This window comes from Perognathus longimembris, chromosome 27 (genome assembly GCF_023159225.1).
Source record: "Perognathus longimembris pacificus isolate PPM17 chromosome 27, ASM2315922v1, whole genome shotgun sequence".
In the NCBI taxonomy this organism is placed as follows: domain Eukaryota; kingdom Metazoa; phylum Chordata; class Mammalia; order Rodentia; family Heteromyidae; genus Perognathus; species Perognathus longimembris.
In genome coordinates this window covers 5,581,865-5,593,814 of record NC_063187.1, presented here as the reverse complement: position 1 = coordinate 5,593,814, position 11,950 = coordinate 5,581,865, and the positions used below count along the sequence as shown (strand labels likewise).

At 40.2% G+C, this 11,950-nt stretch overlaps 1 protein-coding gene across 1 annotated transcript; it reads left to right on the top strand.

Moving 5' to 3' along the window:
* Positions 1 to 279: 279 nt before the first annotated feature.
* Positions 280 to 11,077, top strand: LOC125342775 (vomeronasal type-2 receptor 116-like). The gene is made up of 7 exons (XM_048335085.1): positions 280 to 290; positions 5,053 to 5,164; positions 6,440 to 6,634; positions 6,701 to 7,171; positions 7,807 to 8,034; positions 9,098 to 9,221; positions 10,155 to 11,077. Exons 1-7 carry the CDS (start codon positions 280 to 282, stop codon positions 11,075 to 11,077), a joined length of 2,064 nt encoding a protein of 687 aa, XP_048191042.1.
* The last annotated feature ends 873 nt before the right edge of the window (positions 11,078 to 11,950 follow it).

Sequence of the window (11,950 nt, the reverse complement as noted above, 5' to 3'; positions counted from 1 at the left end):
AAACTCATATGTTTGGTTAGTATATAGATTTTCTGAACTAAATCTACAGTCATTTTTCATTCCTACAGTTGTTTGTATTATAAAATTTTGCTTCAACTAATATGGATATATTGCAATTTTTCTGACATATTTTTGGTTCCTTGTATTTAACATGCATTTAATCTTTATTCCCTCTTCTTAGGGTCTTTTGAGCTAAGTCCTAGGTGAAGGACTTAGGTGTACACATAATGACAGAGAACACTGGTATGTTCTCTCCTCTTGGGCTAAGTCCACACCAGCATGGTGTTCAGGTACCCTGATGGATAGCAGCATGATATTATCAAGAGAACCTCAAGAAATCACAGAGGGAGACTAGGAGACCCTTCACCTTACAGGAAGAAGGCTGCCAGTTCATCTCCCAAGTGCCTTCAGTTAGGAAAGGCAGTGAACTTTGCACATAAATTTTGATGCTTCTGTGAGTTGCCCATTCTAAAACAAGGCAGACATTCCCCTTAGTAACAACAACCATAAACTGAACACAACATTTTCATTTGGCTTCATCCTCAGGCTTGCACTCAGGGCCTGGGCACTCTCCCTGAGATTGTTTGCTAAGGCAAACACTCTACCACTTTGAGCCACAGCACCACTTCCAGTTTTCTGGTGGTTCACTGGAAACAAGAATGTCACGGAGGGGCTGGGGATATAGCCTAGTGGCAAGAGTGCCTGCCTTGGATACACGAGGCCCTAGGTTCGATTCCCCAGCACCACATATACAAAAAACGGCCAGAAGCGGTGCTGTGACTCAAGTGGCAGAGTGCTAGCCTTGAGCGGGAAGAAGCCAGGGACAGTGCTCAGGCCCTGAGTCCAAGGCCCAGGACTGGCCAAAAAAAAAAAAAAAAAAAAAAAAAAAAGAATGTCACGGACTTTCCTCTCAAGACTATTTTGAACCATGATCCTCAGATAGCAGCCTCCTGAGTAGCTAGGTTTTCAGGCATGAGCCAAGAGGTACCTGGCTAACATTGTGATTTCCCCCTCAGGCAAGCCTGTACTCAGACTTCCTTAAGGAAAACAGTGGACTCTGAACCTCTTGGCAGGATCTTTAGGGCAGCTGGAATTGCTTGGTTTTTAAAGATAGATGTTGAAGTCCCCTTTGTAGGATTGAATGAAGGCATTGTCACTGAGCCTCTTCACAAGTTACTTCAATGGACAAATTATTTCATACAGAAGAATATTTGTCCCATAGGGTGGTCTAGTGTCTGTTAGATACCAGATACCCAGGTAGGCCTCAAACCCACGACAACAGTCACCAGAACTCAATCAATTGCACTAGGAGTCTTTTATTTAGCTATGCATAGCATCTGATTGCCACCATTGGGATGGTGACGAACAGCACTGGGTCTCAGTAGGATTGGATTTTTAGATGCAAAAATCAAGTGTACCACTCGCAGGTGGTCTGGCAAGTTAGGCCAAGCAAGCAAGCTGACCTACAGAAGGAGAATTGCTGTTGGTGATCACAATTCCAGTAAACTCCAGTAAACAAAGCAATCAAAGGAATCCAATTCTTGGTTCTGGGTGTGACTTGTGTCTACCTATTCAACTTAATTAACCTTAGATACTTTTCTTTCTGGAACTTCCCCCTAAATTAAAACATGCAAATTGAGTGGTCTTACTCACTCTTCTCTTTGGCAAAGGTCAAGCAGCTCTAGGTCAAGCTGCTTTGGGATCCTGTTATTAGGCTTTGGTTTGCCCTTCTCCAGGCCTCCTACCCTGCCTAAGCCTGCTGCTTTTAGGGAATCAAAAGAGGCTTCCCCTACACCTTTCACTTGGCTTCCACATTTCCAACTCCTCTTTTGGGGGCCTACCAAAGCAGTTATCAGGGTAGTCACCCACAGTGATCATAAGAATAGCAACTGATTTAAAAAATACAACATCCTTTTCCTATAGCAACTTAGGGACCAATGTTTACACTTCATTCCACTATTTCTATTTCCACCTGTTCCCCATATCACACATCGTGAAAATAACTTCAATTATGTTTGTAAAGAGAGCACGAAAGTTGTTTGACCCAGAAAGCTCACAGTATAAATGTGCAACCCAATTTCGGCATTGACCTTGAAATAGTGACATGTAATTGCTGCTTTCAGGAGCATCCTTGCTTCCTTAGGCAATAGTAAATGGATACATTTGTGCAGGCCTCTGTATCTGGAATTCTTATGGAAAACTGTTGGAATCAGCTAGCAATGTTCAGTGGATGTTAGGGAAATGGGTGGGTGAAGTGACCATTTGGGTATGATGCCCTAATACCTTTGGTTATATCAAATATCCATGCAAAGTATTTTGTGTCTGACTGTTCCACTGTACATCTGGCACACTCCACTTGCATCATTCCACAAAGCTTTCCTGTACATAGTTTTTGTGACACAGATGTTGGATCCAATATATTAAAGATAACTCCATCCCCGGGGCTTCACTATCTGTCATCTTGCAGGAAATCATGGCACCTGCGAAGAAGAAAGAGAATCTACAAACATGCTGTCAAACTCATATTTTTCTCCTGCATGCAAGGCCGCAGCTGCAGAGCCCCAGGAAAGAGTTTTACACATTCTTTGTAAGGGATTCACAAGAGGCTTCCATGAAAGGTAGCTATAGTGCACGTGTCTGTCAATAAAAGGACACATGTGGGGGCTGGGGATATAGCCTAGTGGCTAGAGTGCCTGCCTCGGATACACGAGGCCCTAGGTTCGATTCCCCAGCACCACATATACAGAAAACGGCCAGAAGCGGCGCTGTGGCTCAAGTGGCAGAGTGCTAGCCTTGAGCGGGAAGAAGCCAGGGACAATGCTCAGGCCCTGAGTCCAAGGCCCAGGACTGGCCAAAAAAAAAAAAAAAAAGGACACATGTGCACTTATACAAAGATATGACTATACACACAAGACACTGTGGGCCTCATTTCCTGGTAGGATTTTGGCTCGGTAGATGGTTTCGGTATGTGTCTTTTGATTTTCACACTCCTTCTTCTCCAGCTTCCCCTCCTTGAGAAGTGCTTAGCTGGCACTAGCTGCTTTTCTACCATGAAGCAGCAAGCCCACATGGATGGAGATGCGATGATTGCTGGGTTTTTCCCTCTCTACACTTTGGGAACAGGTGAAGGTCAGAGCAAGGATTTCAGGAATTAACTGAACACTGCGTAAGTAATACATCATTTAATTTCCATTTACTGTTTTGTTTTCAGGATGGGCAATGGCTCTGGGAACTCTGGGTACCCAAACAAATGTTCTCTGTCATCTCTACACTGACCTCCCATCCCTATGCACCAGAAACAATTATTTTATTTTGAGTCAACTGTGGAGTTATTTTCTGCCAGCTAGTAGGAGAGCACCTAGAGTTTCCTGTCTTTCCAGGCCTGTAAGCTCTTCACTTTATTGCACTATCCCTGTGTCTCCTCCATCCCAGCTGTCATTGGCAAGAATAAAGTGATGTGATTACAAACCACCCTAATCAGTGGCATGAAAGGATGCAGATACATTTTCTTTCCCACAGGCCAGTGCTCTGACTTTATTTGCTAACCCTTATATTGTGAGGATATTTATAAAAGTTCTTACTGTAGGCTCGTGGCTCATGATGATGATCCTAAATACTCATGAGGCTGCTATCTAAGGATTGGGATTTGTAACCATGCCAGGCATAGAAATCATTGAGACATTTATTGCCAAGTAACCACCAACACCTGGAAGGAGAGCTGTAGGTTAAGTGGTAGTGTAAGCTCAAGGATGGTCTCTGGGCTCTGATTTCAATCACTAGGGCACACACACACACACACACACACACACACACACAACTCTCTCTTTGACTGTAGAAAAAATAGTTACTGTTTCAAATTAAGCATTGTGTCATTATTTCATGTCAGATATGTTCCACAATCCAGAGATAACCAGGCATTATAAAAGATCCCTTAAAAGAGAATTTTATCTGCCCATGGTGAGTTCTGTTTAACGCCTGCATGTGCAAAGCCTTGGCTTTCTGTTGTAGCAGTGTTAGTAATAAAGGGGTATACAAAAGAAAAGCAAAGAAAAATAGCTATGTGGAACTTCATGAATTCTTAGCTGCATAATCCATGCCTGTTACAAGAGAAAATGTCATTTGCCCTCTTGTGTTCATTCCTTTTTTTTTTTTTTTTTTTTTTTGGCCAGTCCTGGGCCTTGGACTCAGGGCCTGAGCACTGTCCCTGGCTTCTTTTTGCTCAAGGCTAGCACTCTGCCACTTGAGCCACAGCGCCACTTCTGGCCATTTTCTGCATATGTGGTGCTGGGGAATTGAACCCAGGGCCTCATGTATGCGAGGCAAGCACTCTTGCCACTAGGCCATATCCCCAGCCCCGTGTTCATTCCTTTTTAAGTGTTGTGTGACAAATGTATTCTGAGGTCACTGTCCATAGTTTGGAGCCAAGACAGCTGGTATAAAAATCATGCTCTTGCTTGCCATGGAAGATATATGTCTTTATCTTATCTGTCACTGGTATGTTTGCTAATCTTTATTTTTTTCTTTTGGTACTGGGAACCCAAGGCCTGGGCATTGTCCTTAGCTTATTTTTTCTTTTCTCTTTTTTTTTCTTTTCTTTTCTTTTCTTTTTTTTTTTTGCTCAAGGCTATTTCTCTACCACTTGAGCCAAAGCTCCAAATCTGGCACTTTTTGGATTTTATATGCTTGATGTCCTCATAACATAAACTGAGTGACTCAAAACAGAAGATTTTCACACAGGTGGAGCTCCCTACTCCAAGATAAAGGCCATAGAATATTTGGTGTCTCATGAAATCGTATTCCATATTTAATGGGAAAGAGCTTTTTGCCCTGGTGCAACAGAGAATAAGCATAATCTCTCTCATCTTAAGTAAGTTTCTGAATCTCATTAATTTCCTCATCAAATCTTCTGTAAAAGCATAAGCCACTACATTTACATTCCAGCCAATTTGGGGTAATGGTGGAACATATTCATTGGGAGAGGAGCAAGCATTCGATCTATCAAAGTTAAAAATTTTGAAATACTCCTCTTAAATTTCAATGCTCATTTCCCAGGCTTTTCTTCAAGAACTACCAGTTTGTTTTGGCATTGACTTTTCCTATTGAAGAGATCAACAAAAACCCTGATCTTTTACATAATTTGACTCTGGGTTTTGATATCTGTAATGTTCAAAGAGAAGCTTGGAAAGCATTTTAAAATCCCTTTGTTAGCCTCTTTGGGAACTACAACAGCCCAAACTACTGTAAGAGAGAGAGTAGGCTATAGCAGTACTAACAGGACCATCATGATTAACATCAGCCAAAATTGGGACATTTCTGGACCTCTACAGGCTTCCACAGGTGAGGGTAGAAGAAGTTGAGTGATATTTTAAAAACATCTCATTTGTTGCCATTTCAGCTGTAAGAAGAAAATGATATAAAGGGACTGGATTTAGGAACCTATCAAATTTTGTGATAGTAAAGAGTATGAATTCAAAGAAATGGGAAATATACTCCCAATGTTCAGCAAAAAGGATGGAAAGATGTAAAGCAGACAAATGGATTATCTGAAATTTTATGCATTATCAATTATTATCTTTACAAAACAGGAAATAAAAAATGACTTCAAAGTATAAATATATATTGAGATGGATGTTGGTGACTCACAATCCTAGCTACTGAGATTATGTATCTTCAAATAACCAGGAAAAAATAAAAAAGTAAGTATGTGGTTCAAGGTGTAGACTGCTAGCCTTGAGACAAAAAGCTAAGAACGTCCATGAGGGCCTGAGTACATGTCTCTGTACTAATGAGCCCTCTCTCTCTCTCTCTCTCTCTTTCTGTTTCTCTCTGTCTCTGGTGCATAAACAAGGTATTATGTTGAATGAAGTAAGTCACCCTCAGAAAGAGAAAGAAGGCATATATTCTTTCACATCTGGAAGTTAAATCTAAAATATGTACATGAAATATGAAATACAAAATATGTGAGGGCCAAAAATATATCCATTTGCATATATACAAGATTAAGTATGGTATACAGAGGGGTGGAATTTCATGGTTTAACATCCCTGGTCAACGAAGACACAGTATAAAAGGAATACAAGAAAAATGAAGCATACCTTGTCTGAGGGTTGTATATGTTAAAGGAATGTGCAAAGGAGCAGAGAAATAGGGTTGGAAAAATAAAATATTCAATATACACATGTGAAAATGGAACTAGGAAAGTCTGGGAATGGTTAAGATTGATATTAATGGGAAGACCTGATAGAAATAGTGGCAGAGATCAAGAGGCATTGTATAAACAAATTGATATATAATAAAAAATTAAAATTTATTTTTAATACTAATAGAAAAGTACCTTTCGTTTACTTCAGCTTGTTAACATAATATATACATCATGGTTGAGACTGTGATGGGTAGAAATCCTGTTATTCATGGAACATCTCATTTTCATTCTCTTTAGCTTACCTTTGGGACTTTCGATCATGCCCTGAGTGACCATAACAGGTTCCTGGGTCTCTATCAGATGGCCACTGCCATGATCTCCTTACTGCTTCATTTCCATTGGAACGGGGTGGGACTGTTTACCTTAGAAGATGAGATTGGACTGTGTTTTCTTCCTGAATTGAGAAAACAGATGGCCAGACATAGCGTTTGTGTAGACTTTGAGCTAACAGTCCCAAACTAGGTCCTGTCATTTAAATTCCTGTCACTTTATGACCAGATTAATAAGTCATCAGCATATGTCCACATCATATATGGTGATAATGAATCCATACTCGATGTAATTAAGTGTGTGGAGCAGTATTTCTTAAAAGGCAAAGTTTTTATCCTGAACTCACAGTGGGATTTCACCACGAGAAGGAGATATTTCATTCTAGGATCATTCCATGTGCCTCTGTTTTTTTCATACCATCACCCAGATGTTTCTGGATTCACAGATTTTGTCAAGGCAGTGAACCCTTCCACATACCCAGAAGACTTTTTCCTTGCTCGGCTGTGGTTTCTCTCTTTTAATTGCTCAGATTCTGAATCTGACTGTGAAACATGGGAGAACTGTCCTCGTGATGCCTCCTTGGATTGGTTGCCTGGGCACACTTTTGACATGACTATGTCGGGAGACAGTTACAATATATACTACGCTGTCTACGCTGTGGTCCAGGCTCTCCATGAGATGCTTTTTCATCACACAGAAGTACAAACAATGGGAAACAGAAAAGAGACAGTGCCTTCCCCTGCACAAGTAAGGCCTTCAGTTAGAGGTGGCACATACTATAAGCAAAGTCACTTCTTACATGGTTTTCAGGCCAGTAATGGTGACTAAAGTAATTTGATGTTCTATAAATTCTTTCATTTACAAATAGCATCAATATACTCCTAGCTGACATTTTGAAAACTATAAAAGCACTTTTCCCCTATGAGTTTCTTACATGATAGCAATGGATGACATGTGAAACTGAATTACACATGTTTTTCATAACTGACATGATTTCATTGCACTTTAGGTATCACTAATGTAGCAAGCATACACTAGAGACATTCAAAAATTAGTGTTTATTGGCAAACTGTAGCCAGGCAACTGAAATTTTTATCCTTGATGACTATTTATATGCAACTGGTTTCTTTTGAAAAGAGGCTTCCTACTCCTTTGGATTCTGAAAGATTATATTTATCCATCCATACAATTTCTTCTGGTGTACTTCATGGTGTGTCTCGTCTATTCTTGAATTCTAAGTCATATATCCATTGAAATCAGGAGTTTTTCTTGGTTTAGATTTTTTTCTCTTCACTCTGGGATGTTCTTCAATATAAGATGATGTATCTTTTTAGCTGCATCATTTTCTGAAGAACATCCAGTTTCACAATCCAGCTGGAGATCAAGTGATTTTGGATGAGAAAAGGAAGTTGGAGGTAGAGTATGACATTGTGAACATTTGGACTTTTCCGGAAGGCCTTGAATTTAAGGTGAAATTAGGAAAGTTTTCTCCATATGCCCTACCTAGTCATCAGCTGTCTTTATCTGTTGATATGGCACAGTGGGCCATAGAGACCACAGAGGTGGGTTAGATTTAATTATAATGCTTTAAGGACACATAAGGAAGAGTAAAAAACATCACCCTTAAAATGTATATCTGGTTGGATGTCAGGAATTTAGTCCTTAAATACTACCTACTCAGGTGGCTGCGATAAGAAGATTATGGTTTGAAGTCAGGAACACCTGTATGACTCTTATACTCATTTAAACACCAAAAAAAGCAAGTTTGGGCATTGGTAGCACATGCCTTTAATCCTGTGCAATCAGGAGACTGACATCCTGAGATCTAAGATTATGGGACAGTTTAAAGCCTGACCTGGCCAAAACAATATCCGAGAGTCTTATCTCAAGTGATCAACAAAAAGCTCAGGTTAAGCTGTGGATCAAGTGGTAGAGTGTTAACCTTGAGAAAAAACAGTCTAAGCACCAGGAGTAGCAACAAAACAGAAATTCAGAGTTGCTAATGTGGATTTAGAGTAATGTCATAAAATATAAACTGTGTATTTCTTAGCAGGTTTCTAACACCTGACAAAGTTTACCCGTGGAATCAATTTATTTGGCTGAAAGGTTTATTTTACTCCCTTCTGTGGAGGATTCATTCAAGGGTTAGTTGGCTTGCTACTTAGGTATCTTTGGTGAGAGGTATCATTGAAAAAGTCTTGTGACAAGAATTCCAACTCATGGACACTGACATGTAAGAAGGTATGGTGGATAGAAGGTTCACATCACCTTATAAAAGGGAAGTCTGTGCATTATTTAGTGCATACTTTTAAAGCTAAATGGAGAATTATTCCTCCTTGCTATTCACAATATCACAGATGAACAGGAGACGACATGAATTCAAAGTAATCTCCATATGGCTGGCAAATAGCATTTACTTTCTGCCATTAAGGGATAAAGTCTTAAAGGTCTCAAACTTCTCAAGGCTTTTGTGATCATTTGATATGGAATGGATAACAGTATTCAATTTATGGACTGGATTTATGTGCTTAAAACTTTCCACTTAAAAATCCAATTGTTTAAAAGAATGGACTTTTTAATAAGTTAGGTAAAACTTTAAACAGTTACCTATCAGATTTCCATCAGCCTCCTCAGTCTGTCTGTAGTGAAAGTTGTGGTCCTGGATTCAGAGAATCGCATCAGGAGGGAAAGACTGTCTGTTGCTTAGCTTGCATTCCCTGCTCAGAAGATGACATTGCTAATGAGACAGGTAAGTTTATGGCTGAGGGAGAAATTCATACTCACTCCTGGAATAACCCAATCCAAGGCAATGCACAAAGTCTTGTATTTAGACTGCAGAATCAAATTCCTTCCATCACATAGCAATTAGATTGCAACAAGGGTGATAAAGCTTCTTGAAAAAAATAAACAAAACATGGGCTCTGAATAAAACATAGGATTAATTTTGTTCTACTCTTTTGTATGCACATATGTTCAACTTATTAATCATGTAAGATCAACTGCTATCATATGAAGTGCAATGCCTTCTTAAGAACAAGGTTGTCATGTTCTTTAAAATTACATATAAAATCCAAAGAAAACACAGACAAGTCCATCTTTATTTATTTCTGAACAGAACTGTTCTTGCAACAGAGTGAATGTTATGAGATGAGTTTAGGGTACAAAGGAGGAACAAGTGTTGTGCATATAGCATGATTTTATACCTTCCATTCGTGGTTTGATTCCCTGTTCACCACCACTTTACAGGGGCATAGTTGAGAACAATACACAGGTTTGAGGAAGGGTCCCAATACTCTTATTTATATTGCAAAGAGACATAGAAGGAAGTGCAAGCTTTACAATCCATGATAGTTAATGTGGTATTTGAGTTGTATGTACAGGCTGAAAATTATTATGGCAACATGAAGAAGTACAGAAAACAACTGTGAAGATATTATAAATGAGAATAAATAATATGGGTGAAATCCACTACAAGTAGAAAGTCTCAATCTGACATAAAAAAGAGAGTGAAGGTGGGAATATGATACAGATGTAAAAAGAATACTGGACATGTCTGATAATACTTGGTAATTTTACTTTTTGCTAGGAAGTATTGACATGACAGAATTATCTCTATATAGGTGTTTCTTAATTTCCTGTAAATTACTGGAAAGGGACTGATGGTTATTGAACTTCTCACGAGATATGGAGCAGTGGGTGAAATGCCCAGTTGACCAGTATACCAACACACAGAGAAACCAGTGCCTCCCAAAAGCTGCAAGCTTCCTGGCTTATGGGGAGCCCTTGGGGATGGCCTTGGCCTGCATGGCTCTTGGTTTATCTACACTCACAGCAGTTGTTCTTGGGGTCTTTGTGAAACATCACAACACCCCCATTGTCAAGGCAAATAACCAGGCTCTCAGCTATATTCAGCTCACCTCCCTCATCTTCTGTTTCCTGTGTTCCTTGCTGTTTATTGGACATCCCAACACAGTCACCTGCATTCTACAGCAAACCACATTTGGAGTTGCTTTCACTGTCGCTGTTTCTTCTGTTTTGACCAAAAATGTAACTGTGGTTCTGGCATTCAAGGCCACTTCTCCAGGGAGAAGGATGAGGTGGCTGCTGGTATCAGGGGCCCCTAATTTCATCATTCCCATATGCACCCTGATCCAGACAACTCTCTGTGGAATCAGGCTTGGAACCTCTCCTCCCTTCATTTACTCAGACACACACTCTGAACATGGCCACATCATCATCCTGTGTAACAAGGGCTCTCTCACTGCCTTCTACTGTGTCTTGAGATACCTGGGCCCCCTGGCCCTGGCCAGCTTCACTGTGGCTTTCCTGGCCAGGAACCTGCCTGACACCTTCAATGAAGCCAAGTTCCTGACCTTTAGCATGCTGGTGTTCTGCAGTGTGTGGCTTACCTTCCTGCCTGTCTACCACAGTGCCAAGGGCAAGGTCATGTTGGCTGTGGAGGTCTTCTCCATCTTGGCCTCCAGTTCAGGGCTCCTGGGCTGCATCTTTGGCCCCAAGTGCTACATCATCTTGTTAAGGCCAGACAGCAACTGTCTGCATAGCTTCCGGGACAGAATACATCCTCAAGGAAATAGGTCCACGTAAGGTGAAAATTACATGTTTGATAAAATATATTTCTATTGCCTATCAGATCAGTCTATAGTGTTGCAATCCCAGAGACCGTATGTCCAATTAACCACCACTTCCCCCTTGCGCCAAAGAGCCAGACATGAAGCTGTGCCTCAAGTAGCAGATTACAAACCTGAGTAAAAAACCTAAGGACAGCACCCAGGCCCTCATTTTAAGCCCCATGACCTCTACACACACACACCAGTTTAGGAGAAATTCTCTGACTACTTCTGACATGGTTAGGAAAAGGGTGGGACTCCAGATTCAAAAATTGGGGTGTTGCCAACATTTTGCCACAAAACAGACAGAGTTCCCAAATGCCTAACCACCTCAGAAATGTATACAACCACAGTCCCACAATGAGAAAAAATGAATCTGAAGTATGATTTTATACCATTCTACTGTTCAAATTCCACTGTCCAATGACAATGAAGAAATACAATATGAAAATAAAATTTGGATGTAAATATTACAAATATGAATAATGAAACAAGGAAATAATTTTCGATGGAAATGAAAGGGCTCACAGGCACCATAATGAAAAAAAAATCCTCAAAACCAAGGGGAAAGGGCTGGAATGTAGCTCAGTAGCAAAGCACTTGCCTAGCAAGTGCAACATCCTGGGTTCGATCCCCAGTACCAAAACAGAAGACAAAAAAAAATACAGTTTAAAAAAAAAGAAGGGGAAAATAAGTTTGTATAATAATTTCACCCAATAATTAGAAATTATCAAAAGGACTACAAGAAATTATGCATGAATAAAGTCACTTAAAAGAAACCAAGACTCATTTGCTCAATGGGGCATGAGAACAAGGGCAATAAAAAGTGTTGGGAAGATAAAATTAATGA

Coding starts and splice junctions, on each gene's coding strand:
- LOC125342775 (XM_048335085.1), top strand. Junction 6,635..6,700: donor TGGCCAGACATAGCGTTTGT/GTAGACTTTGAG, acceptor CTTTATGACCAG/ATTAATAAGTCATCAGCATA. Junction 7,172..7,806: donor TGCTTTTTCATCACACAGAA/GTACAAACAATG, acceptor GTATCTTTTTAG/CTGCATCATTTTCTGAAGAA.